Source organism: Carex rostrata, chromosome 15 (genome assembly GCF_964058835.1).
Source record: "Carex rostrata chromosome 15, lpCarRost1.2, whole genome shotgun sequence".
Classification (NCBI taxonomy): Eukaryota; Viridiplantae; Streptophyta; class Magnoliopsida; order Poales; family Cyperaceae; genus Carex; species Carex rostrata.
The window spans coordinates 7343303-7370947 of NC_135932.1; the positions used below are offsets into that span (position 1 = coordinate 7343303).

General features: G+C 33.8%; 3 protein-coding genes across 5 annotated transcripts; 1 reads left to right on the forward strand and 2 right to left on the reverse strand.

Annotated features, from left to right (window-relative positions):
• Nucleotides 1-293: 293 nt before the first annotated feature.
• On the reverse strand, nt 294-5011 carry LOC144566208 (SUPPRESSOR OF GAMMA RESPONSE 1-like). The gene is made up of 8 exons (XM_078316159.1): nt 4878-5011; nt 3295-3433; nt 2672-2858; nt 2466-2592; nt 1671-2061; nt 1105-1371; nt 504-622; nt 294-454 (listed from the first exon to the last, which is right to left on the reverse strand). The coding sequence occupies exons 1-7, from the start codon at nt 4883-4885 to the stop codon at nt 566-568; spliced, it is 1176 nt and encodes a 391-aa protein (XP_078172285.1). The 5' UTR covers nt 4886-5011; the 3' UTR covers nt 294-454; nt 504-565.
• Nucleotides 3336-27603, forward strand: NBR1 (ubiquitin-associated (UBA)/TS-N domain-containing protein / octicosapeptide/Phox/Bemp1 (PB1) domain-containing protein). Of its 2 annotated transcripts, XM_078316158.1 has the most exons (8): nt 3336-3345; nt 23572-23669; nt 24637-25787; nt 25914-26022; nt 26131-26373; nt 26453-26602; nt 26709-27173; nt 27270-27603. In XM_078316158.1, exons 2-8 carry the CDS (start codon nt 23640-23642, stop codon nt 27369-27371), a joined length of 2250 nt encoding a protein of 749 aa, XP_078172284.1. In that variant the 5' UTR covers nt 3336-3345; nt 23572-23639; the 3' UTR covers nt 27372-27603. The 2 variants fall into 2 exon arrangements, with proteins under 2 accessions (XP_078172284.1, XP_078172283.1); XM_078316157.1 differs by lacking the exon at nt 3336-3345 and having other exon boundaries at nt 23482-23669.
• Nucleotides 13213-16491, reverse strand: LOC144566198 (S-adenosyl-L-methionine-dependent methyltransferases superfamily protein). 2 transcript variants are annotated; one of them, XM_078316139.1, is made up of 11 exons: nt 16153-16474; nt 15425-15486; nt 14899-14950; nt 14678-14792; nt 14466-14560; nt 14250-14356; nt 14047-14161; nt 13913-13957; nt 13682-13798; nt 13609-13643; nt 13213-13407 (listed from the first exon to the last, which is right to left on the reverse strand). In XM_078316139.1, the coding sequence occupies exons 1-9, from the start codon at nt 16339-16341 to the stop codon at nt 13730-13732; spliced, it is 849 nt and encodes a 282-aa protein (XP_078172265.1). In that variant the 5' UTR covers nt 16342-16474; the 3' UTR covers nt 13213-13407; nt 13609-13643; nt 13682-13729. The 2 variants fall into 2 exon arrangements, with proteins under 2 accessions (XP_078172265.1, XP_078172264.1); XM_078316138.1 differs by having other exon boundaries at nt 13609-13798; nt 16153-16491.
• Nucleotides 27604-27645: the final 42 nt, after the last annotated feature.

Genomic DNA, 27645 nt, shown 5'->3' on the forward strand with positions numbered 1-27645 from the left:
ATGCCAGGAACAAAACAGTGGGCCTCAAACAAATAAGATTGGGAGATAAATCAGCTGAAATTCTGAAATCGGGTACTGTTTACCCTGAAATTCCTGCAATCCGAAATCTAGCCATCAAATTTTTTTGAGAACGCATCTCAAAACAGCTGATTTTTCTTTGCATGTATTTCAAAACAGTTCGACGGCTGGATTCGGATTGCAGGGATTTCAGGGTGAACAGTACTGATCTCGAATTTCAGCAGATTCGGATCCATAAGATTGTAGTCCTTGGTAATGGCAGAGAAGGCAAATTAAGTTTGCTTTAGACATTAGCTCAGTAAGTCTTAATAAAAGAAACAAAATGAAACTAAGAAAATTTTAAGAGTAATTAAGTTGTCTAACTAAATAACGGGTTCCAAAATTAGTCCTATACAACTTGTCACAAGACCCAAAAGAACACACAAAAGTTGGGTCTCTGTTCTGACACAAAAGAACACACAAAAGTTGGGTCTCTGTCGTGACACAAAAGAACACACAAAAGTTGGGTCTCTGTTTTCACATTTTGCTTCATGCACCTGTACAAAATTTAATCATGGTCCTGCCACCAGGAAGAGATGCTATCTTGAGAGCCAAATGGTAACTCCTGCCATCATATTAAAATAAAAGAAATTATATACATGAAATATTCCCAGAATTCTGGTTCATTATGGTAGATGGACATGGTACATGTCACCTATCTGTCAACTATGACTGAGATGCACAGTTTGAAAATGGGAAAGAAAAAATGAAAAAGAATCAAAATTATTACAATGTTAGTAAGAACTGACATAATCATTGTGGACTACAGTGAGGTGGCTTACCCCTACTAATAGGATTTTAGAGCATATTGATTTTTGTTTCCTTTTTTTTTAATCTTCCTTGGCTACTTGGTTCTTCTTCCCTGTTTAACTTCTTGAATATCACCTTTTGTTTATCTTATTTCAGTAATTGTTGGCATTCTGGGTATTTGGTTGACAATGCAGGTTGGGAAAATTTTCACAAGTAGAAGCACTACCAGTTGTGGATTACTTACAAAAACTATTGGTAAAACCATAAATAATAAGAAAATGGAAGCATTTGTCTTACAGAGATATGAAGATCTGGAGGCGAGGTAAAATTTCCGCACCTAAGGTCAGATCGAACACAATATGCATCCAGAATACCATCCAAGCCAAAATCCAGAGAATTATCCAGGGGAAATGAATCAAGCACTTCATGGCATAACAACGAGTGGTCCAGTTTATTTGGGTCAGATTCTTCAACAGCTTGAGACTCATTTTCCCACAAAACAGAGGTTCCTTCATTTTTCAGACACACAACTGGTGATGTCGGTTTTTCTTGATGCTGCATGTCCTGTTTCAATGATACATCAGCATTATCATAACAGTACTTGAACAATTTACTTTAGATTTATCTAGATGGTGTATAGTGTTTAGTTCAGCTTCCCAGATTAAGGTCTGGAGCTATGTTAACGATATTGTATTAACTTGAACATTTTACATTTCTGTATTCAAACAGGAGACATTGGTTTCTCGAATCACTCTTACTTGTCAAGAATATTACTCATTTGGATGCAAACATTGCTAAAATTAAATTGACAATGGCCCGGAAAAAGAATAAGACATAATAACATGCTATAATAAACATCATACCTGACCAACCACTAGTTCCACATTCTGCACTGGTAGCTCAACTTGGCTACTTTTCTTCTGATGTGGCGGCTGGGGAGCCTTTGGCATGGGAGTCCTGGGACTCACAGTAGTTGCATGCACGGTTATATTGTCATCCTCGCCCTCCACAGATTCCGATTCAAGCTTCTCTTTTTCTTTGCCCAGTTGATAAAAAATCTTTGAAACCACCATCTGGCCATCTTTCTCTTCCTCTTCCTCTTTTGTACCCAAATGGTACTGATGCATCACCCAATTGGCCTTATGATCAGCCCTGCACCCCCTTTGTGCACTCTTGTACAAAACCATTATTTTCTTCCAGCCTTTCTGAATGCCATTCTCCTTAATTGGTTTTGTCTTCCCGGTCTTGTGCCACCTAGTAAACAATGAAATTTGCCTTCAAAAAATACAATGCAAATTAATTTAAACATCTAGGTTTATTTTTCTTTGAGCGTAAGTGTTAAGAGATTTTGGTAGGTTTTCTTGAAGCCTTTCTGAATGCTATTGTCAATAATTGGTTGTCTTCGCAATCTTGTTCACCTAATAAAAAGTGAAATTTGCCTTTAAAAAATACAATGTAAATTAATATAATCATCTAGTTTCTTGTTCTATGAGGGCAAGAGATTTTGATAGATTAAGATTATATTGAAGAAGGAGAGACTGATTTAGATAGAAATTGACTTCTATTACATGCAGGGAAAGGTTGTTATGAACACATAATATTAAAACCAGCTTCCATCTATTAGCTTAAGCTTTTAGAGAAACTATTGTGCAACTCACCTAACATGCCCAACAGAGATGCTACTGCTGTCCTCAGTGTTGATTTTTCGGCGCTTGCGGTCTCCACTGGCATAAGCATTAGAGATCTTATGAAAAAAATGAGCACAGTTTCCATCCTTCTTGATGCCTGAGAACAAAAGAAAATGAGTCAAATGCACATTTTATTTAGCTAACAAAAGCACAAAACAAGCATTATGCATCATCACCTGGCAGATTTTCAGGGTGCGTGTAGCAAATACCTTGCTCCTCCTCAATAGTTGGAATGAACACATCGATGAACATATGGGGCTTTGAGTTACCCATACCCACTTTACCTTCAAGGTGCTTGATCAATTGAAGATCAGATGGGTCAAACTTGACACCAGCCGGGAGGCCTGGCCATTCTATGTTTACCTAAATATAAAAAAACGATAAGATAATTAGAAATGCGATTACTGACATAAACAAGGCATGAATTCAACAAACTTTTTTTTTTAAACAGTTATGCACTTGGTAATTTTAAGTAGGACAGACAAGCTATATGACAAAGTTTTGCAGCTACTATATCACACTAGCATGTTCGGATTTTGACATAATAGTACAGTACACCATTTCATTTTTCTTATAATTCCAGTAGTTTGCGTTATTTTATTTTTTTAATATAATATTGCGTACTTTGCTTTCTGTTTTGCTTCATCTAAAACTCAATGGAAATCTAACTCAAATTGTAATCCATGCCAAATTGGGGATCGGTCATGGCTCAAAGCCTGGAACCTACATGCACCAACTGGTGCTAAATCAATTATATATAAATAGCAGAGAAGTGCATTATATTGTAACAAAACCTTACATCACTATTATCGATCACATGATTACAGTTGGGGCATTCCCGTTTTGCTTCTTCACTCGGTTCAAATATTTGTTTGCTTGAAAATTGAGCAGGTTCTTTTATCTTCTTTGCAATTCCTCTGCTAGTGACAAGCCATGCTCTGCAGTAGAAGGGGAAAAAGGTCATTGAGTTATTGCTTAATTGATACAAATTTTGACAAAAAGGAAATCCTAAATAATCAGCCATTCATAATTTATCAAATTGTATGTTGTAGGAGAATATGAATTACTATATTTGCAACGAAAAATGGTAGACTACCCAAATTATCTTTCTTTGAAGACCAAAAATATCATTATGCACCAAAGTTCCAACAAATCAAGTTTCTCTCAGTGATAGGAAATATTCAGTCAACATATCAACTTCCATATTCAACCCCAAATATAATATTTTTCCTCTTGGAGGTACCCCTGTACTTTGAGCCCTAAAGAAAATTACTCATTCGACACTACTATGCACCAGTCTCAACTCTCAAGTCCCTTTATAACAAACCTCAGGTATTATTAGTAATAAATAAACCACATATATGGGTTGTAATGCAAATATTTAAGCTGTGATATCCAAAAATAACAAGTTCTGGGCTGTAATGAAAATATTTGACTGTTTTAAATTCAATAAACTTCAATTTCAATGCAGCAAAACCATGAATTAAATTTTCTATGTCCTTTGTAGAAATAATTGTCTAGAATCATTGTGATGAGAACTTCTGCACTACCAAAAGCTTCCTTCTTTGAACATAATCCCAAATAAGGGAAGACTCAAATACATTACATGCTAATAAATCTTATTAGCAAATTAAACCAGTTCGAGATGGTAAAATGACTAATCAAATTATTACATTAAAAAGGTATGTCTGATGTGACGATTGATAAATGCCAATCCCTAAACTGTACATAATAAACATCTTCTAACAGAATTAATTATCTCGTGGTTAAACCCTACTAGCAAACAAGAACAATTGATCAAAATGCAAAGAATTAAATTTCCTTAGCAACACTTCATTTTGAGAGTAAAATTCAAGTTCGACCAAAAGTATTAATATAAATGACAATAAATTTCTGTTTGATTTTCAGTTCAAGCATTGGACGAAACCCTAAACCCCTACACCAGTATAACATTAAGAAGGTTGTTACCATAAAAACCATATATATATATATATATATATATATATATTTTGCAAAACTCAAGTTATAAAAGAACTTCGACCAAATTAAGTAATAGGTAATCACATGACCAAAATAAATATATTTATCCTAAAATTCGCAGCTAATAAACCCGAAACCAATGCCAGCTTAGGCCTTAAGCCCCCAAAATAACAGAGAGCAGTGTTGTTTGTATTAGCTTTTTCTTTCCCTTTCCCTTTCCTTTGCGAGTCCAAATTTCATAATCCGAGCAAACTCAAAGCATCGACAATAATAGGGAAAATCAATCACATTGCAGTCTAACAAAAACCAATTAGCGATCAAATCGATCCCAAATTCAAGCTGTCCCCAAATGGAAAGAGTAGATATCACAATCGATACGCGTCGAAACTTCAAAATCAGTACCTTGCCATTGCTCCGGAGCCGCTTGAAGCGATAATCAGAGTAGCACCTTGTCTGAGAAGCAGCTCGCTAGTGTGAACCTACGAGAAGCTCTTATAAATAGTTTAACGCCTTAACGGAGTCATTACGAGTCTTTCGGGTCCCTTTCCCTTTCTCCACTGAGCTAAGTAATCTTATATAGGCGGGAAAATGTGCCTAGAGGAAAGACCGTATCGGGTTAGGGTCTGAACCCGGGTTTGGTGGGTCCCGCTTGGCTTGGGAGCTAGGCCAGTAGGGATCTTTAATATTAGTGCATCCGACCCTCGCCTAAAACAGCGCGGATCTAATTTACACGAATCTCAAAGCTAATCTAACGGTTTAAATGTATTAACTCAAAAGATTCCTTTTTGGGTTAATGCAGAGGATACGAGATCGCCAGTAGGACACTGAAGGAGTAAGCCGAGTGCGTATCCTCTGAGATATCTCAACTTTTGCGTGACCGACGTGTCCGATGCCTATTCGGGGGCGATGCAGGGGGTCAGTATTATGTGTGCTTCGAGATTCGTGCAGAACGTATTTAAACGGTTGAGATTTTACATAAAGTCACGCAAAGTTTGAGATATCTCAGAGGATACGAATTCGGAGTAAGCCAGGGTCCGCGTTGGAAAAGCTGATTCGGACCAAGAGGTTCGGAGTCGCTATCTCCATGAGATCATCATCGTCTCCATTTTCAACTCCTCCATTGGAGTATCCTTGACCCTTAACTGTTAAGGCTCCATACGATAAATGGAGAAAACATTTGGGAAGCGATGCTATGATTTGTCCTTTATGGTCTCCCACTATGCAGCACCCGAGAAATGACAGCGAAGCTTAAAACCCTCACCCTGCTTGTCCGTGCCTTTCTTGTTACCCAAGCTTACTCTTCAACTTTTTTATTAATATATATGGTGGAGTTGACGCTTTGACTTAGTAAACTAAGGAAAGAAACAAGATTGTTCTCGAAAGGTGGTTTAGTTTTCTTCATGATTTGTTAGTTACATATCAAAATATATATATATATATATATATATTATTTTTTATTTTTTGAAAAATTGACTGATGCAGTCAAGGCTAAAATATATATCACTTTCATGAGTAGAACTAGGGTGCTCTTAAGCTCACCAAAGTTTTAGTGAGCTTAACTCTAAAACTCATTAAATCGATTTCAAATGACGAATCCAAACCGTTGAAACCCGCCTACCTTACGTGTGATGCATCTACATGTGAAATTTTTAAACATTTGAATTAATTTAGTATAAAGTCAAGCAGTCAAAAAACGTTCAAAAATGAATGCACTAAAATTAATTGATTAACCTTCTAATTTTGACCGCTTGACTTTATACTAAATTAATTCGAATGTTTAAAAATTTCACATGTAGATGCATCACACGTAAGGTAGGAGGGTTTCAATGGTTCGGATTCGTCATTTGAAATCGATTTAATGAGTTTTAGAGTTAAGCTCACCAAAACTTTGGTGAGCTTAAGAGCACCCTAGTTCTACTCCACTTTCATTTATACTTGTCTTGTCTACTTCTAAAAACATCTTAGTTCCATGACAATCGAAAATAAAATAAAATAAATATTGTTTTGCTAGAAAATTAAAATATAGAAAATCTGGAATTGATTATTCTGTTTTCCGGACGATATAAAATTTTCCGGCCCACTAATTTAAATCCTTAACCCCGCTAAACAAGAAAAAAAAATCTTGGACGTAATAGATTATTCTGTTCAGCACTACAGCAATATTTTTTTTGGGGTTTGTTTTCATATAAGAGAATGAAAATAAAAACAAAAAAATTGCTACAGTAATGTATAGGATGGTTTGTCCCGTCTAGCTTTTTTTTTTAGTTAGATTGTTAGTTACGATAACATTAATGAGACAGGATACTTTATCCCGTCTAACTACGGTGTAGAACAGAATAAACCATCTCATTTTTATATTTTGATTTTTCAAGATCTCCTTTCCTGATATTTATTTTATTTTTATTTTTTATTAATAAAAAATCGGGAGAATATCTACATATTTTTGCTTCCCATCCTTATCATTTTCCTATATATATTTTTCTAGAGTATCTATATATTTTTCAAAAGTACTCTAGATTTAGATATTTACCTAACTTTCTAAAATACTCTTCTCCTAGGTATTTCCATATACAATTCTAAACCTCAATTTTTTTTTTCAATATTCTAATGACATCTTAATATTTAATAAAACACTAAATTAAATTTATTCGTTCAATAATTAAATACAACATTTTCGTTTGTAGAAAAAAGCTATCTTACTGCATAATATATACACTTAGTATAAATGAATTTGAATGGATCATTCATAATTAACTTAATTCGTTACTATCCTTGACGATTGAATAATTTTGTGCTAATATGACCTTCAAGATTCATCAAAAATTATGTACTAAGGACCTGCTCCACGGACGGAGGGGAAAGGAAATGGTGATGGGATTGCAAAATTTTTGAACTAATTTTTACTATTCACGTGGGAAAATAAAAATTCACTCTGAGAGAATTTTTGTTTCCCACATGAACAGTAAATTTTTTACTGTAGCCGAATAGGACCTAAAAATGTGCAAATTCATGATTAGAATTGTTCTAATTGTTTAGGCTGGCAACAAATTTGCGTTGCATGTGTCGGTAGTCACAGAAAAAATCTACATATATTTAGTTGGAAATCCATATTGATTAAAGTGTGCTTCACTTCGCGCCGCAAGTTTCCTCAACCCTGTTCATCTCCTTCCTCCCATCTCTCTGCCAGCAAAACTCCTCAGCCCCGTCCTCGCCTCCCGCTCCCCCTTGAGGGGAGCGGAGATCCTCACCGACAACCCTCTTCTCTTTTTCCTTGCCTTCTCCATTTCCTCCTCCGCCCTCTTCCACTCTCGTCCACCCCGCTTTCTCTTCAAAAAATCCTAGCCGGCAGCAAGCGCTACTCGTTCCTACCCACTACCCAGCACCTATCCATCGGGAGAAGAGAAAGTTGACGATAATCACCCTAGTCATCATCTCTCTTGTCTATCGGCACTTTCTCTTCCTTCACCATTGTTGGGAGAACTAAGAACAGTTGGCAGCAGTATATAGCCCTAATCGTCAGCTCTCCTCTCTCTTTGCACTCCACCACCGTGGCACCCTGCCTTCTCCGCACACAACCCAAATAAAAAAAAAAATATATATATATATATATGTCTCATTTCCTTTGGTCGCTAGCCTGCCAATACTGAAGGTTATCGGTGTCTACCACTAAAGCCTAAAGGATATGGTTTGTTTTTTTGTTGTTTTAGTTGTTTGTGTTGTTAGATGTTGATGTTTAGATGTTGATGTTTTTTAGATGTTGATGTAGTTTGGATGATATTTTGGATGTAGAACAATGGATGTATCTTACGTTTTAATTAATAAAAATTATACTTAACAATCAATGTCAAAATTAAAAAAAAAAAAAGATTAAAGTGTGCTTCACTTTAGAGTAAGTTATTGCTTCATAACTGCATTTGGTTTTATATTATAGGAAAAGAAAATTCTAAAGTGAAGCACACTTTAATCAATAACTTACTTTTTGGTTCTTTTTTTCCAAGCCTATGTTTTTGTTGCCAAAAAAAAATACAAAAAAAGTATTAGAAAGGTCCTCGTAATCAGGGCATTATTAGACTCAGAAGTATAAAATTGACTTCCTTTTTTTTTTTAATCTTAATCAAGTATACGCTGGAGTTTTTAACATGTACAATCTATGATTGTTTGTTGCTATTCCTCTGCAACAAGCTGTGTGGCAGTGTGGGAATAACAAAAATACACGTAATACGTAAACACGGCATGTACGGAATATTGGGTTATGGCAGGATGCATGTACCGTGTTAAGTCGTGATCGTGCTGTGTTCTTATGAGTGTTGTGTTTATCTTACGAATTGTGTTCTTAAGTCGTGATTGCGAATTTATGTATAGTAAGGTACGATATTTCTAGCATGAATATGGCTAAACACTTTTAATTTCGACGAACACGGCACAACACGGTATGGTACTAGCTTCGAACAAGACATGGCATGCATGGCGTGCCACGACACGATACGTTTACAATTCACTATAATGTGGCTAACAAAAGTAAAGAAATTAATAAATTGGTTTCAAGAAAGAGCGAAAAAGATGACAACAAGATAAAGAAGCATAATTTTTGAAAATTTCAGAAAGAAAAAAAAAATGCACGGCATGTTCTTCGCCCACGGCTTTCAATACCGTGTCAATTGATTTTATGTTTATAATAATTTTTTTAATAAACATAGTTATAGAGAATGAATTATAATTGTGTATCCGATAAATTAATGAGTTTGAATCTAATTAGTATCTTATCCTGACAAAAATTCTGAATTTGTCCTGTCAGTACCATAAAAGACCACAATAATTTAAACCGATACGACTAATTAAATACTATAAATGGTAAATTTGATATACGACTAAATATGGCTTAGAACAACATCAAGACAAAGGTAATACTAAAAAGAGCAGGTAATGCTTCAGTTAGAATGATTTAATTTAAAAATTAAAAAGCTACTCGAATCAGTATTTGACGACATAGCTTGATATTTAGATTAAAAAAACACGAATGAAACAATAAGTTTGCTCATCCATATAATAGATGAGAAGGGATCGGATGACACTCTTTTTAGGTGACATCGGATAATATCGTGTTTTTTTAAAGTTTTTAAAGTTTAAACAGTCGATTCAAACCGTTCAACATAATGAATATGTTAAAATGTGTTTGCAAATCAAATTTTACATTTTTTAAAATTAATTTACTATTTATTAAGTACTTAACAAAATCACTATATTCATACCATTGAATTTTTGTACTCATCTTAATAAATAGTAAAAAAATTCAGAAAAATGTAAAATTTGACCTGCAAGCACATTTTAACATATCCATCAAGTTGAACGGTTTAGATCGACTGTTTGGACTTTGAAAATGCACGATGTCATCCGATATCACTAAAAAAGGTTGTCATCCGATCCCTCCTCATAATAGATTTATATGACAAAAAGTTGATGAAATAAAGTTGCAGAATATGAGGAGAATGCGGTGAATGAAAGCTGCATATCATTCGGCCATTTTTATTAATAACCCAAAAAAAAAAGTTTTTTACAAAAGTAACCCCAAAATCTGAGTTTTTCCAAATATAACCAAACCGCCAGGCATGCTGGCTGTCCAGTTCCTTACCAGACCGCCAGAAACCTGGGCGGTCCGCTTTTTTTTTTTTTTTTTTTTTTTAGAGATCTGATTTTTTTTCTTAATATTTTCATTTGTGAAGTTTTAGTTTTTTTTGCTTAGAGTATTTGCCAAAAAATAACGTCATTTAGGGAGAACCCCTGAATATCCGAAGCATCAGAATTAAAAAAAAAAAACATCGTTTAGTGCCTCAAAAATGCAGTTTAAGTTTTAGTACAACGATCAGTATTTTGTTTAGTTAAAAGCCTAAGAGATTATTCAAGAATTATCTATAAACAGCCGACACTAAAGCTAAAAAAAATTCTCAGTTATTAGTGTCGCCTATTTATAAACAGCCGACACTAAAGCTAAAAAAATTTCATTTTAAGTCCTGCGCACCTCTTTCAAACGCACGCCTAGGGTTTAAAACATAGCCTTCACTTCGCTTCACGCTTCTCTCCGATCTGATCTTCTCAAACCTAGCCGCTTCTTCTAGGCAAATACCAGAAGATGTGATGCAATATGGTCCTGCGCATGCTTCACGAAAAGGGGCGTAACTTTTGATCCGTCCGTCGGATCGGGCTGAAATTTTGACAGGAACTCCACAGCCCAAAACCGGATCCGAAACAATCTATAATTTGTTTTGCCCATTTTTGGGCTCAGATTCGCGATCCGAGTCTTCCTTCATGGACTTTTGGACCTTTCTTTATAATTTTAGAGTTTTTAGGGTCTTTTATGTTTTTTTTTTTTATGTATTTTCTGTTTTTAGGGTTTGTATTTAAACAGACGTCATGTCTTTTATGTATTTTCTGTTTTAGGGTTTGCACAAACCATTTATAAGAATAACAATAAATGAGCAATTTGGATGATATTTTATTTAGTGAGTGTTATTTGTAAATTATGATGAATTATTTGATATCTTTGTTTTATATATAGTTCAGCAAAAATATATGAGCATTCCAGAACAAAAATTTTCATTTTTAGAATTTTCTATGATTTATAGTGAATTTTTGAAATTTTTTTTTTAAAAAAAAAAAAACATTAGTTTCGGCTATTTATTAAAAAGCCGATACTAATATTATTAATGTCGGTTTTTTAATAAATAGCCGACACTAATGCCTTACTTTTAGTGTCGGCTATTTACAAAGTATTAGTATCAGCTCGATTAGTGTCGCCTAATGTCTGACACTAATACCCATAAACAGCCGACACTAATTCCAAGTTCTCCACTAGTGAATAATCCAATTATTCTCTCTCTCGCTCTCCAATTATTCTCTTAAAAAAAAAGTTGTGAATCAAGACCAAGTCCTTAATTAGTGTTATCTTTAGACTCGTGATATCCAACTGACAAATCAATTGAAAGTTATAAAGAGTTACGACATCACTTATAAATATATCAAATGTTTTATTTTTTGGCAAATACCCTAAGCAAAAAAAACTAAAACTTCACAAATGAAAATATTAAGAAAAAAAATCAGATCTCTAAAAAAAAAAAAAAAAACAGACTGCCCAGAACGCTGGCGGTCTGGTAAGGAACTGGACCGCCAGCATCCCTGGCGGTTTGGTTATATTTGGAAAAACTCAGATTTTGGGGTTACTTTTGTAAAAAACTATTTTTTCTGGTTATTAATAAAAATGGCCGCATATCATTATACAAGTTAATATAAATTTTGATTTCCACTCTATTTAATCTTAATGTAGACCAAAAAAATGATTATTTTGAACATAAAATATGATCAGTTCGAACATTTAAAAATAATTATTCTATTAAAGTATGACACAGCTCGAGGAATTCTCATATAAAAGAAAAAAAAATCGCAAGTTTTTTATGTCACAAATTCAATTTTTCACTTATATTTACATTTTTTTTTAAATCAAGATATAAAATCTAAATCATTGACCCTGTTCAATTTTATACGAGATGTAGGCACACTTTCATGATTTTTAGAGCTTGTTTTAATATAGATCGGAGATATTTGCCTGACACAAGAATCTTATGAATTATTTTTTTGTTATTTACAACATTTTCCTAATAATTTCCGTCTCTTCAAATTGACAGGTTCACATACTGTTTTCACATCGCCTTTTGCAGAGAGCTAGCTAAATTGACTGACTTCTATTTACATTCCCTTTCTAGGTTATTCACATCCCAGAATTTTTTTTAGAAACCATAAATAAAAAATATATATTTTATATACCAAACCAACTTGATTGTTTTGTTTTTTACAAAAATCATAAAAACCGAGATATCATTTTGGTCCCGCTTTTTCTTTTTGGACCAAATTGCTATTTCGGTCACAAGCGTTTTCTCATATTTCGAAAAAAAATACGTTGAAAAATTGTGAAAATACCTCGGACAGAATTACCATTTTGATCTAAAAAAAAAAAATGAGACCAAAATGACATTGTAGTTCTTATAATTGTTTTTATAAAAAAATAATCATAAATCTTTTTTTTCCACATCCCAGGTTTTGACAACTCCTAATTCAAATAATAATAGACTTAAAATGGTCGTACAACAAAACTCTAGCTGAGTACTTCACATACCATTTATCACAGTAAAATCCACAAAATTATTCGGTTGAGAGTAGGGGTGTTTAGTGGGTCCGGTTTAGTCAGTTTTGAACCAAATTGAATTAGTTTACACCAAACAGTTCAGTTTGGAAATTTTCAAAACCAAAATAACTGAACCGACCGAATTTTTATATATTATGAATTTGGTTCGGACAGTCCCGTTTTATTCTTAATACCCTGAATTATTTCTTAATCAATTGCTTTAAATATTTCAGCTTATTTTCTAATATCCAATTTATTTCTTAATACCGCAGTTTATTTCTTAATATACTTCGGTTTATTATAAATCAATTGCTTTTAATAAAAAACTTAATATATTTTGATTTGAACCAAACAAACTGAACAAACCGAAATAAAACTTTGATTCGGTAATATTTTTGAAACCAAATTATAACTTTTTTATTTGCCTAGTTCAGTTCGGTTTCAACCGAACCGATGAACACCCCTAGTTGAGAGTTTGATAAAACTTTTATGTCAATGCAAATAAAATAGTTTGTTGCTTTCTTTAGTTAAGGGAAGAAAACAAAACCTCACAACAGTTAATGGAGCTTTAATCGAATCCGAAACAGCTTAAGAAAAGGTAATATTCTATTATAACATCTATAATAGACTAGAGTGAATGCTAAATTTAACTAAACATACTTGGCCTTAATCATCTTAACAAAAATTTAACTGAAAAAAATGATTTTAAATAGACTACACCTACAACATAACTGAATGTACATCAATATAAAGTAGATTGAGCTGTCTGAATTCACATCCCCTCAGGTTACCAGTACAATTGAATCAGACGGTCCAAAATTGTTTTATTTAACTTGGCAAGAATCTCAAAGCACAAATAATACTGCCCCCTCTGTCATCCCGAGCAAGGACCAGCTGAGAGTAAATCTGAGCCATCCGTTTCAATTGTGTTGAGTCAGGTACCTGGGAGGATAGGGATCCGAGCTGTCTAACATGATTTACAAACTTTCAGAGAACTATTAAGTAATATCCATACAATTCAAATTCCTGCAACAAACATAGAACTAAAGAGCAGGGATTCCATGCAATAACATACAAATTATTAGCGCCTTTTATAGATGCATGCTTTCAGCTCTGGCCAATTAATATTTCTAGCTGACGCCGATTTTTCCTGCAAAGGTCATGAAGTATCGCTGTTAAAATGAAATTTCAGTCAAATTGTTAATAAAAAAGTTAAAAACTGTAAGGGGATAACAAATGACAAATAAAGGAAGTGTTTAAGAACCTTCTTTCTGAAGTAAAATAGAATAAACATTTTGTTTTTCATGTCCTACAAAATAAAATTTGTCAGATTAAAGAAGTTGCAACAAGAAATAATGAAACTTGGAAGTAATATATTACTATTCCAGAGAAGCAAACCTGAGAAACAAGAGAAAAACCAAGATCTTTGATAGCCTCAGAAAATTCAACTGGGTCGGCCCCTCCATTATTTGGATCAAACCTACTCTTCACTTCAGCTATCAGAAGCCAACCACTGCATATAAAATAATTTAAAGCACGGACCAAAACGTTACCCAAAAAAATTTTACCTCACTTGGAATAGTAAAACTATTGTAACATACCCTGTTTTCAGAACCCTAGTAGCTTCAGTTATGTAACTAGGGTAATTGGTTCCCATCAGTGACAAACAAAAAACAGCTACATCAACACTCGAAGACTCCAGTGGGGTCTGTAAAAGAATTTTAAATAAAATAGAACATGAAAGAATACTGTAAGAGAGAGTGAGTAGTCAGATTTCAAGAAGTATTAAAACTAATGGATTGAAAAACGATCCTTGCCTGAGACATGTCGCAAGCAATAACAGATGGATCATTAGAAACCAGGTCGATGGAGAAAACCTTGTTCTTCACATTTTTTGCTAGTCTAGCATCCCCTAAAATGGACACAGTTGAGGTATCAGTAACATAATAAGTGAACTTTACACCTAAAAACATATATTGCATTGAAATAGATGGAAGTAAATCAATAAATAATAAAAATAATTCCTAACCACAGCCAAAATCAGCTACAGTCAAGGAAGGATTGCGGCTTTTTAACCATGTGATGATGATGTTTACTGGTTGCTCAGGCCAACGAGACATCTGCTCTTGGTAACCTGTGTGATACTAGATGGTATGGAGTCAGTACAAAGTGCATGATATACAAAAGGTGAAAGTATTCTCCAACCAACTTAAAAGAAAAGTACAAATAAAAATTAATGACAATGCATACCACACTAAATAGCTCCGGGTCTTCCTTGAAGTAATCAAATGCCTCATTGCCACTGATAAAAGTTGAAAAAGAAATTCACTATTGTCTGGTCTTAGCAATCCTTCAAGCAAAACACTACTGCCAGTGCTTGTGTGTGTAAATTTTGTGTTGTTTTCCTCTCTTTTTCTTATGTTTTTTTCCTAAGGTGGTTGCTTTTTGGGTTGGGGGGCAGGACGAGTGTTAAAAGGAGATGACTATACTGCACATCCATTACAGTACCGGATTTTTTATAAATTTCATTTTAAAACAAAAATTAGATTGCGCACGAACTTCTTGCAACTACCATACACCTATAGTTGTCATGTTCAATAAGGGATAAAATGGAAGGATAAGGTGACAACTCTTGTCACCGCCCGGATATGCTATAAGAGTTGTCCTCTTATCCCTCCACTTTATCCCTCTACAGGAACATTTTGAATTATACTTCAATTCCAATAAGAGCTTTGGGTTACAAAGAAAAAAATACAGTTCAGATGGAAATGAATACCTGCAAGTATATAGTTTTTCGTTTAACATCCTGAAATGTCCTCCAGATAGCCTAGCTCGCATCTACGCATTAAAATATTACAAGAGAGCAAACTAACAAATTTTAGAATAATATGCAAAACAAGACCATGCAGTTAGTTTGCACATAAAAAACCAACTAGCAATTCAAACCCAAAGACTATAAGGTACAAAAACCATAAAAAAAAATTCATTACTCGGAAGTGCTAGCTTTGGTATTAATGAGAGCCATACAATTCCTAGTAAAATTCTCTCTCTAAAGTATCTAATGACTAATCCTATACACAGAGAAGTAATCATACCCTGGCCAAAAATTGTACCTCAGTATACCAAATTTCCAACTACATTTCTTACTCCAAACGAGAGATACTATTGGTTGCCAAACAAAAATAGCTAGAATAGCCAATCAAGAATAGCTATTGTTTGTCTTATTAGAATAGCCAAATCTCAAAACCCTTACGAATAGCCTATTTTAATAAGACAAAAAGTTTGAATTCCTTATTCTAGCTATTCTAACCCAATCAAACACCGAATAGTCTATTCCCAATAGCCTATTCTCAAAGCTAATTCCTACCCAAAATCCCTACATCTACATCCATCCCAACCTGACAATGCCTATGATTTGGAGCTCAGTAGGTTAAGATAAACAGACACCATATCATTCACTGGGTACCTTATCGAGGAAGTAAAAAAACTGAGTTCACTGGGTACCTTATCGAGGAAACTAGTAGGCTTGTTGACTTTGGAGGAAGTTGCTGCCCCCAACTTTCTCCGCTTTGACGTCAAGGCCGACGGAGCTTGCTCAGAGACGTCAACTGAGGCTTCCGGCGGCTGATTACCGGAGGCCTTTCGCCGCTTCTTCCCCCTCCGTCTGTTCTTCCCTTTAGACGAAGCTTCCATCTGAAAGAGAAAAAGGGGGAGAGGGGAAGCTGTAGTCAGAGGGAGGTCTTGCGCCGCTCGGAGGCCACCGGGAAGGAAGGGAGGGATGGATGGATGGATGGATGGCCGGGTTTGGAGGGGATGAAGACGAGGTTTTGTGGGAAGGGAATCGAATTGGGTTTCATTGGGCCGAATTTCGCGGGATCTCCACAGGTTCTTTTGTTGGGCTTATGGCCTGCTATTATTTTATACACTCGGAATTGAATTACGGGACCACGAAGAGGTTTTGTGGGAAGGGAATCAAATTGGGTTTCATTGGGCCGCATTTCGCGGGATCTCGATAGGTTCTTTGTTGGGCTAATGGCCTGCTATTATTTTATACACTCGGAATTGAATTATGGAAGCGCTCCTTTTCTTGAGGAGAGGAGAGCCCTCATATTATCCAATTCGAACCGTTCAACATTGATCAAACAGTTTTAATTTCTTTTTAACATGGCACGAATCTCAAAGCACAAAATAAATCAGATGTAATTGAAACCGTTTGATCGATTTTAAACGGTTTGAATTGGAGAATAGGAGGGTCCTCCTTTTCTTGAGAAAAGGAACAGATTTCATTCCTTGAATTATGGGCCTACGAAGAGTTTTTCCTTCTTCTTTTTTTTTTTAATCCAAGTAGAAGCCCATCGGAGCCTCCCAAAAAAAGGAAAATAAGGACTCCCATTAATTAGATTCAGTGAAAAATCTAATCACGGGAAATGACTAAAAAAACAAAAAAAATCCATCGCTGCGATCAATATTTAGTGGGTCCAAGTAATACGGTGAAAAATGCATATTTATTTTAGCATTCTAGTGGTTAATGGTTATCAGAGTGACAAATAAATAGTCTGAATTCGGTTTAGTAGAGTCAAAAATTTATAATTCAGTATAATTCGGGAATGATTCGGTACAATAAAGAAGCAAAAAAAAAGTGTTTTTCTTGTGAATAATTCGTGACTCGCGTTTTTCTTGTAAATAATTCGTGACTCACATTTTATTCACGAATAAAACGTATTATATATAGAGAGAGAGAGATTGACTAACATGCTTTCGGTAGCATATGGACCGAAGTGCTACCGGTCCAAATTTAAAATTTCAAAATTCAAAAAGTCGATCTGAACCGTTCATCTTGTTCTCCATATTAATATGTGCTTGGAGACCAAATTTTACATTTTTCTGAATTTTTTTACTATTTATTAAGTCACTTTGAAAATCGCTGATCCAACGGTAGCACTGTTTTGTTAAGCCACCGTTGGATCAGCGATTTTCAAAGTGACTTAATATATAGTAAAAAAATTCATAAAAATATAAAATTTGGTCTCCAAACACATATTAATATGGAGAACAAGATGAACGGTTCAGATCGACTTTTTGGATTTTGAAATTTCAAATTTAAACTGGTAGCACTTCGGCCGAAGTGCTACCGAAAGCATATTAGTCAATCTCTCTCTCTCTCTCTCTCTATATATATATATATTGCGTTTTATTCGGAGTTTGGTTCGAAAAAGTAAAAAAAAAACATTTAATAATTAATATACTAATTATTCGCAAATTAAACGAGTATATTGTCAGTGGTAGTGTATTAATGGTCGGGCGGGTACGGGTACCCCGGGTATACCCGGGCACGGGTACGGGTACGTCTCGGGTACGGGTATGACGGGTACTAGGGTATACGGGTACGGGTACGGGTACGGGTATGTTGGGTATTTTTTTCAAAACCATACCCTACCCGTCCTATACCCGTACCCATGTACCCTTGACGGGTAGGGCGGTCCGGGTACGGGTAGGGTGGGTACGGATACGGGTTTTTTTTTTTTTTTTGCTGTTTTTTTTCTGGTTTTTTTGTTGGTTTTTTTTTTAACAGTGTCGTATAAATGTTATTACGTATTTATAATTCGACTTTTAAAATATGAATAATTCAATATCAAATAGTGTGTATATATATACATAAAATTATCAAGTCACGTCTTTATAATTCTTAAATAATTAAAATTTGTAACTTATATATATAAATTATTTTTGCCAAAATTTGTATGTTTAGTCGGCTAAGTACAAATGTATTTATTTATTTCTTTACACGAGTCATTTATTTTATTTTTAAATTCTCATTCTAATTATTATTGCAAAATCGGATACGTCTCGTTCTCCCCTTTCCGAAAAGTCGAAGAACGCGTGAATCCGACACTCGTAGCCAAAGTTATAGATGTTTGAAGTTTTTTCTTACGGTAGAACTTTGAAAATTCATAACTAATTGTAGAAAAATCCAAATAAATTGAAATTTATGTCAATTCTGTGTATTTTTTAATGTTATAATAAAAAGTGTTATGCAATTCTAGTGTATCACATTTGTGTCAATTAGTGATATTTGACAAATTATTTAGTTTCACTAAAACTAATATTTGAGTTTATTTTTGTTATCTTTTTTCTTCTACTCTTAAACTCAACATTTTCATTACTTAATTTGAAATTTGTCAAATATCACTTAATATTTAATCAAATAAATTCAAAACAAAATATTAGCAAAACAATTAATTTCCATCATTGAAGAGAGCAAAAGACAGAGATTCAGGCATAAAAGTGATTTTTTCATTTTGAGAATTAGAATATTAAACTATTTTCAGATTAGGACAATTGATTTTGTCTAAAAAAACTATTTTATAGATCAAAAGTTGATCAATTTCTAATATATTTTTTAATTTTAGTATATTTTTTTTCTGTTTTTTTTAACAGTGTCGTATAAATATTATTACGTGTTTATAATTCGACTTTTAAAATCTGAATAGTTCAATACTTCAATATCAAATAGTGTATATATATATATACATAAAATTATCAAGTCACATCTTTATAATTCCTAAATAAATAAAATTTGTAACTTATATATAAAAATTATTCTTGCGAAAATTTGTATGTTTATTCGGCAAAGTACAAATGTGTTTATTTATTTCTTTACACGAGTCATTTTATTTTATTTTCAAATTCTCATTCTAACTATATAGTTTCATAATTTATTTATATCTTGAAATTTTTAGTTTACATTTTAAATTGATAATATATTTTCTAAACGTTCATTTTAAATTGATAATATATTTTGTAAACGTTCATTTATATTTAATAGGTTAAATAAAATATAAATAAAAAATATCTTAAATCAATTACTTTAAAACAATAAAATATAAATTAAAAATATAACCTATTTAAAATAAATCTAACATTTTTAAAAATAAATCTAACCTATTCAACATAAATCTAACATATTCAAAATTAAATCTAACCTATTCAACATAAATCTAACATATTCAAAAATAGGTCTAACATTTTCAAAAATAAATCTAATCTATTTAAAAATAAATCTAATCTATTTAAAAATAAATCTAATATTTTTAAAATAAAATCTAATGTAACATATTCACAAAAATAAATCTAACATCTTTTTTTAACCTATTAAAAATAAATCCGAATTTCAAAAATGAAATCTAACCTATTAAAAACAAATCTAATTACTTCACATATTCAAAAACATAAATTAAAAAACCAATTTTTTTAACCTATTAAAAATGAATCTAACATATAAAATCAAAAAACAGAAATTAAAAAACAGAAATTAAAAAACAGAATTTAAAAAACAGAAATTAAAAAACAGAATTTCAAAAACAGAATTTCAAAAACAGAAATTAAAACATAATTTAAAAAACAGAATTTAAAAAACAGAAATAAAAAAACAGAAATTAGAAAACAGAATTTAAAAAATAGAAATTAAAAAACAGAATTTAAAACAGAATTTAAAAAACAGAAATTAAAAAACAGAATTTAAAAAACAGAATTTAAAAAACAGAAATAAAAAAACAGAAATTAAAAAACAGAATTTAAAAAACAGAATTTAAAAAACAGAAATTAAAACAGAATTTAAAAAACAGAATTTAAAAAACAGAAATAAAAAAACATAAATTAAAAAACATAAATTAAAAAACAGAATTTAAAAAACAGAATTTAAAAAACAGAATTTAAAAAACAGAAATTAAAAAACAGAAATTAGAAAAGAAAAATAAAAAAACAGATTTAAAAAACAGAAAAAAAAAACAGAATTTAAATGGGTTGGGGGGAATTTTGAATTTAAACGGGTACGGGTACCCGTGTAGGGTACAACGGGTAAACGGGTACGGGCACGGGTACACTGGTACATGGGTACGGGTATGGTCGGGTACGGGTATGGTCGGTCCGGGTATGATCGGGTATTTGCCCAAAAAATCGAGTCCGACCCTTTTTTTGCCCGTACCCGTGTACCCGAGTACCCGACCTATACCCGGGCTTGGACACGGGTACCCCGGGCACGGGTACACGGGCGGGCATGCCCTAGGCGTGCAAAATTAATCCTCTAGTCGGTGGATATTGATCCGCCATCTCGTTCATTTAGAATATATCATAATTATAACTCTGTGCAGACTATTTGAAGTAAAATCAGTTCGTTTTGATAATTTTAGAGAATCCATCAAATTTAGTGTCTGTTTAGCTTAAAATATTGTCCGAATTGGCTAAAAACACAGCCCAACTCATATAACCAATGTTATCAGAACCGGATCGGACATCAAACCGTTAAAACTTCAGTTCAACGGTTTACTGCTCGAACCGATGGTTCAATCGCTGATTTTGTCCAAAATGTATCAGTATACCAATAATATATGGTTTTGCCCAAAATTTGATTTGACTTATCAAATTAGCGAATAAATTTAATTTTCAAGTGGTTAATAATATTTGGAAAATATCAATCAGCTTGATGATTCCATGACTTGAGATGTGGTTGTGCTATAAATGCATTTTCACCTAAAAGACGGTTGCTAATAGTTGGTACAACAATTCAAGTTATGATATCAAATGTAAATTGAATTAATCATACAAAATTTATATGATAAAAATAAGAGTCAATATTATCATATTTATAGTATTTTATTTTAAAAATATATAAAATCATGTATAAGTATAAAAAACTTTTAAATAAATAAGAGTTAATTAACTCTCATTTTCTGAATGTAGCTCCACCTCTAAATTTAGTATAAATAAATTGGCGTGCAATTTGTTTAAAACTATTTAGTTATGTCTTTCTAATTTTGATGTTAATATGATATGAAAGATGGACAAAGTTAATAAAAATTACTAGCAAGTTAAATATTACATTAGTAAATACAATTTGCGTCATCACGTTTGGACATAATTATTTGATAAAATTTTAAAGGTATATGTTAATCTTGATAATATTTTACTTATAAGTAGGGGCGTTTGCGAAAATCAGACTTTCAAACTATTAAGATCAAACGTGAAAAAAATTATTCATATAAAAGTTTTATGAACAAAATGAGAGTCAATTTTATTATAACCATAACATTTTCTTCTGATTTATATTAAAAGAATAAATAAAATAATACATAAATGCATTCTCTCCTGTTTACAAGGTCAGTTGAATTGACAAAAAGCGTCACCAAACGATTATAATATTTTGGATTCAAATCTACTCTTATTCTATTCTTAATCAAAATAAGAAAAGATCTCTTATTCTTTTAAGAATAGAAGCAGATTTAGATCCTAATATTTTATATATACATCATAGGTCGTACAAATTGATGTATTTTTTTAATAAATCTTCAATTACTTTATAATCTTTGGCGAATATATGTTTTTGTTGTTGATTATATGGCTTCCGATGCAGTCCCAATTAACATTCGCAATGTGTTGTAAATATATTTGCACAATATTTAAGATATTTTTTTTTAGAATCAGCACAACAAGCCATCTTGTCAAGCCATTGACATTTTATTCCGTTTCAAATTAAAGAAACTATCTATTTAGTCTAATTTTAGATGACTTGAAGGAAAAGAAAGTTAATTAATGACGATAGCTATGCTAAAAATTAAGAATCGATTCGCAGTTTCCGTAGAAATTTTCTATTATTATAATTAAAATGAGGGTACCTATATTTTCCGAGAATTCCCTCGAAAGCCAATAAAACTTATTTAACTAGTCGCTGATTATCATCTTCTCTGAATTTTGAATTTTATTGGTGATTTATCAGTTATGATCGATTTTGTCATCTTTAAATTTTTTTTTGTCTTTTTCAGAATATTTGATTTGTAATTCGAATTAAATTTAGTATTAAAATCAAAATAATTTTTTATATTATGATTAGTAATTAAAATTAAGTTAGACTATCATAAATTACAAGTAAGAATATTAGAAAGTACAAGTTAAATTTTTTTTCTTGAATACCCAATTAGTTAATGGGCTTAAATCAGTGTTCTAAATAGCTAGCTATAGCGGTTTTGGACATAAAAAACTAAGCTATGGAGTAAAACTGTGCTAATCAAGCTACGGTCGCTATAGCGCGTAGTGGCAATAGCTGTCCGCTATGCTACATGGCTTATAATTTTGCAATTTTAATGGGCCTTAATGTCCATATGGACTTTTTTTACTTTATCAAGCTATATCAATATAATAGAACATGTGCGGGCTATACCGCTATATTAATTAAATTTTGTATTATGCATTAATATATGGTAGTAGTATATTTTGAATATAAAATATATCAATAGTTTTTTTATTTAGGGATATTTTGAATGACAATTTGAACTTTGTATTGGTTCAATATGAATATTAGAACTTCTTAATCATTTTTTTTATGAGACATGTTTACTATTAGTAGAAATATAAAATATAATTTTTAAAATAAAAAAAACGCTATTTATGATAACTTTCGCTATAATTGCGCTATTCGCTAAAACTTTTTTTTTTATGTTGCTATAAATGCTATTTAGAACATTGATTTAAATCTAATTTGATAATTTTTTACTCCGACGAAAATTTTGGATCCATCCTGACTATTATTAGATAAAAAAAATGACCCGGTCCCATATCAATGTCATTAAATCTCAATAATAGAAATAATAACAATTAAGCAAGCAAAAATAAAAATTATATAATTATGCATTATCCATTGGACTTGATCCGCAAGGCTAGCTAATTAAACTAAGCCTTCGCACCGAAGCAATGCCTATCCCTCTATAAATACAAGCACCGAAGAGCAACCCAATTATTGATCGCACCTTTCTCATTTCCTATTTCCCATTTCCCATTTCCCCTCTTTATAATCTATTTAAGTGCGGCTTACGGTTACGCGCTCGTCGGATTCTCTCTCCCCTTGTTTTGCTTTTTTCTCTAATTTGCTTTCGGCGGCTCACGGCTACGCTGCTGCTTCGATCATCTCTTGATTTTCCTCCGTGCTACAACCTTCAGCGATGGATTCGCAACACGATTTGGTGATCAAGGTATAATTTCCACGTTTTCTCGACCTATGGAACCGATTTTAGATTATCTAGGGTTTTAGACTGGGGAATCTCCCGGTCTAGTTCTGTAGCTAAGAAAATTTTCATTTTCGTTGTTTTCTACTTGGGTTGGTTCTGTCGGTGAGGTTTCTAGAGCTGTTGTTAAATTACGAATTATGTCAGAGAACTTTTTGCAAATTATGGGGGTATTTGGGGCTTGATAGGAGTATGGTTTTCTGTTGTCAATTTCTGTCTTTTGTTGCTGGTCTTGGTGAAAAGTGTTAATAAATCTCCCAAACTAGCCTATAGTTTATTGGGTTGACTGGGATATAAATGTTGAAAGATGTTGACAAGAGAGTAAACTTAAAATAATAATGTTTGTGGTGAAATGATTTGATTAGATTAAAATCACACGAGCAGGAAGAGAAAAATTAAGTGGGGATGGATTAAAATTTTTGATCTTTGTAATGTTACTTTGGATTTTCTGTCAAATTCTAACCCTGACAATTTCTAATAAAACACTTATAGAACAAAAGAGCCATCACTAGGGAAGAATTAATGATTTACCTTTTATCTGTGATTCAAGAGTATATTGAGTTTACGCTGAAAATAACCAAGTTTGACAGCTGAGTGATCTCCTTTGTAATAGCACAATAAGCCAGTGATTTTTTTTTCAGTTGGGGGTTGCTATTAGTTTTCATTCACTATCTGTTTTTGTGTATATATTCAAATTTTCATGAAAAATCTGAAAAACATTCACATAGATCAATCATGTAACAGTCATAACTCCTTTTTTTATAAGCATAACCTATATTGATGCATCAAACATTCTTATTTGCCATAGTTATCTTTAGTTTTCTTTTAATCAATGTATACTTTTCAACATATCTTTTTGAGTCTACTTGTTGAAGTTTTGTGTAGATTGCAGATTTAGATGTCTAATCTGTCTTTTCCGACATTTTATTTGTAGGTCAAGTATGGTGACGCCCTCAAGCGTTTCACTGCTTGTGTCACTCGGAACATTTTGGATGTCAACATTGCCAAGCTGAGAGAGAAAATCATACTGGCTTTTAACCTAAACCCATCCGCTGATGTCATTCTGACATACACAGATGTAGATGGTGACACTGTCATGCTAGATGATGACCAGGACCTATCTGATGCTGCCATTAACCAGAAGTTAAATCCACTGAGGATAAATGTTCAACTCAGAGCCCAATCTAATGCTGCTCCTGCCGCTGAACCTAAACCCAATGCTACAAACTCAATTCCCCCAACTTCGCTCGATGGTCTGAATCAGATTCGTTCGTCAGTTGAAGAAGCACTGAGGTCTCTTCCTCAGCCCCTGAACAGAATGTTCTCCAAGGCCAGCGAGGATATTTTGGGAGAGGCTGTAGCTTCACATTCACCGGTTTTGACTGAGATGCTCAATGCATTATCAAAACTGACTGTATCACAAGCTGCTCAGCCAGCTAATGTACCTTCTGGTAGTTCCTTAAGATCAGCAAGTGGTACAAATGAAACTGCACCTAGAACTTCTGAAAATGCAACTAAGATCAAGATGAAAGAGCCAAAGGTGGTACATGTCTCAGACAAGGGAGCTACGAGCTGGTTTCCTAATACTAACTCTCGTGAAAAGGGGGCTGGGGATAAAAATGATGCAGACAATAAAACAGCTTCTGAGATGCAACGCAAGGGGAAAGCTGTGTTGCAGAGTCCCTCGCAGAAAGGCTCTTTTGGTGGACCACCACCTGCACCGCCGCCACCTATGCCACTTAGTCCAACTTTCTTGCAGAGCCCATTTAGTGGACCACTACCTACACTGCCGCCACATCCATATGGCCCGCACCGCCCATTCCCATTTCCCCCATTTCTCCCTTTTGCACCACCACCGCCACCACCACGACCTCAGGCACCTGATTCTGTTGCGAACAGTGTGAATGGGAATGGGAATGCACCCTTGTCAGACATACCTCCTTATCCTAGCAGGTTCTTTCCTGCTGGGCATCCCTACAGGAAGGCAGATGGGTATGATAGCATGTACCCGGCATGCCACAGGGGGATCATATGTGATGCTTGTGATGTGACACCAATTGTTGGACCACGTTACAAGTCCATTGTGTAAGCTTCTAGACCTCTAGTTTATTTATTTATTTGTTTATTTATTTTATATTTTTTCTTCAAGTGGTGCTATGTGGCAGTCTCATTGCTCTATAACCTGCTATTAACATTGTTCCTCTTTTACAGTAAAGATGACTATGATTTGTGTGCTGCATGTTTTGCATGCTTTGGCAAGGAGGCCGAGTATACCAAAATTGACACGCCTGTACCTCGGCATCCCAGGGACTTCAAGACAGTAATCCTCTTATTCTACATCTCATATTTTCAATACACAAAGTACAAAGATGCCATGTTTTTGTTCATGTTACATTGTCAGTGACAATTATTTTCTTATTAATTTCAGCATTCAAAGTTCAACATCCCTCCCCCACATTGTCCAGTGAGGGGCCCAAAAATGCGCTCAAAGCTTGAGAGTCGTTTCATTCAAGACATAACGATCCCAGATGGAACAGTTATGGCACCTTCAACACCATTCACAAAAATATGGCGGATGCGAAATAATGGTTGCTCGTTTTGGCCTTTTGGTACTCGTCTCATCTGGGTTGGTGGTGACCACCTCACTACACGGATCTCTTATCAGCTTGAGGTAATTTTTTTTTCTCAAGTTTCAGTTGATTTGGAGCTAGGAGAATCTTTAGTTGACTTTTTTAATGCTACAATTGTAGATTCCTGTGAATGGATTACCGCTCGATGAAGAGATTGACATTGCTGTTGACTTCTGTGCACCGGCAAGAGCTGGTAGGTATCTTTCATACTGGAGGCTTGTTTCTCCTTCTGGGCACAAGTTTGGTCAAAGAGTTTGGGTTCTTTTCCAGGTATATATCCTCTCATTTTTGCCTTTTGCAATCTAAAAAAATAATTATTTAATGTGTTCCATGTTTGTAATGTCTGTAAAAATATTTCGTTTTGATGGGTGAGCAGGTAGAACAGCCTGGCAACTCCGAGCAAGATGTCAAGTCTGCCATAAATCTGAACCTGCTGCCAGAAAATGACACAGATGCGGAAATGACGGAAGTACAAGATACATCCGAACTAAGTGTAAATGGGCCCACTATTAATGAAACCCAAGTTCCTGTTATTGATCCTGAGACCACTGCAAATGGGCCCAACCCTTCTGTTCCTCCTGCAGTTTCCTATCCTCTCATTGATCTCTCTCCAACTCCAATTCCATCAACCTTAGCTAATGCTGGCCCCTCTGTGCCAGTGCTGGAAGTGCCTGAGTCCAACGAGGATGTGCTGCTGAAGGAGCTTGAGAAGATGGGTTTCAAGCAGATTGATTTGAACAAGGAAGTTCTCAGGCTGAACAAGTATGACCTGGAGCAGTCTGTGGACGATCTGTGCGGCATATCTGAGTGGGACCCACTCCTTGAGGAGCTGAAGGAAATGGTGAATGATGCCAGACCACTGAAATAGTGTAATTTCTATTTTTGTAGATGCATGGTGACAACTCATTTGATTATTATGGAATATATATGGCTGTAGGGTTTTAATAACAAAGTGATGAACAAGAAGTTGCTGGTGAAGAATGGTGGGAGCCTCAAGCGTGTTGTTATGGACCTCATTGCTGGAGAGAAGGCCGAGTGACACGCTTGCTGCCTGCTGTCTAGATATAATAGAATAGTATATTAATATTATATATAAAAAATAATGGCTCGGTAGAGCAGTGTGATCACGGTTTGGTGTTGCTTTTATGTTTGTGTTTGTGTCTGTCGGTGTGCGTATGAGAGTTCGTTGTGATGGACCTCATCTTGCCGAGTGTGTGCAGTGTTATGTATGAACTGCTTATATATTCTACTTGCAAGTTCTGTGCTAGTTATTTTATGTAGTTTATGCATATTTGATTGCTTGCTTGTTCAAA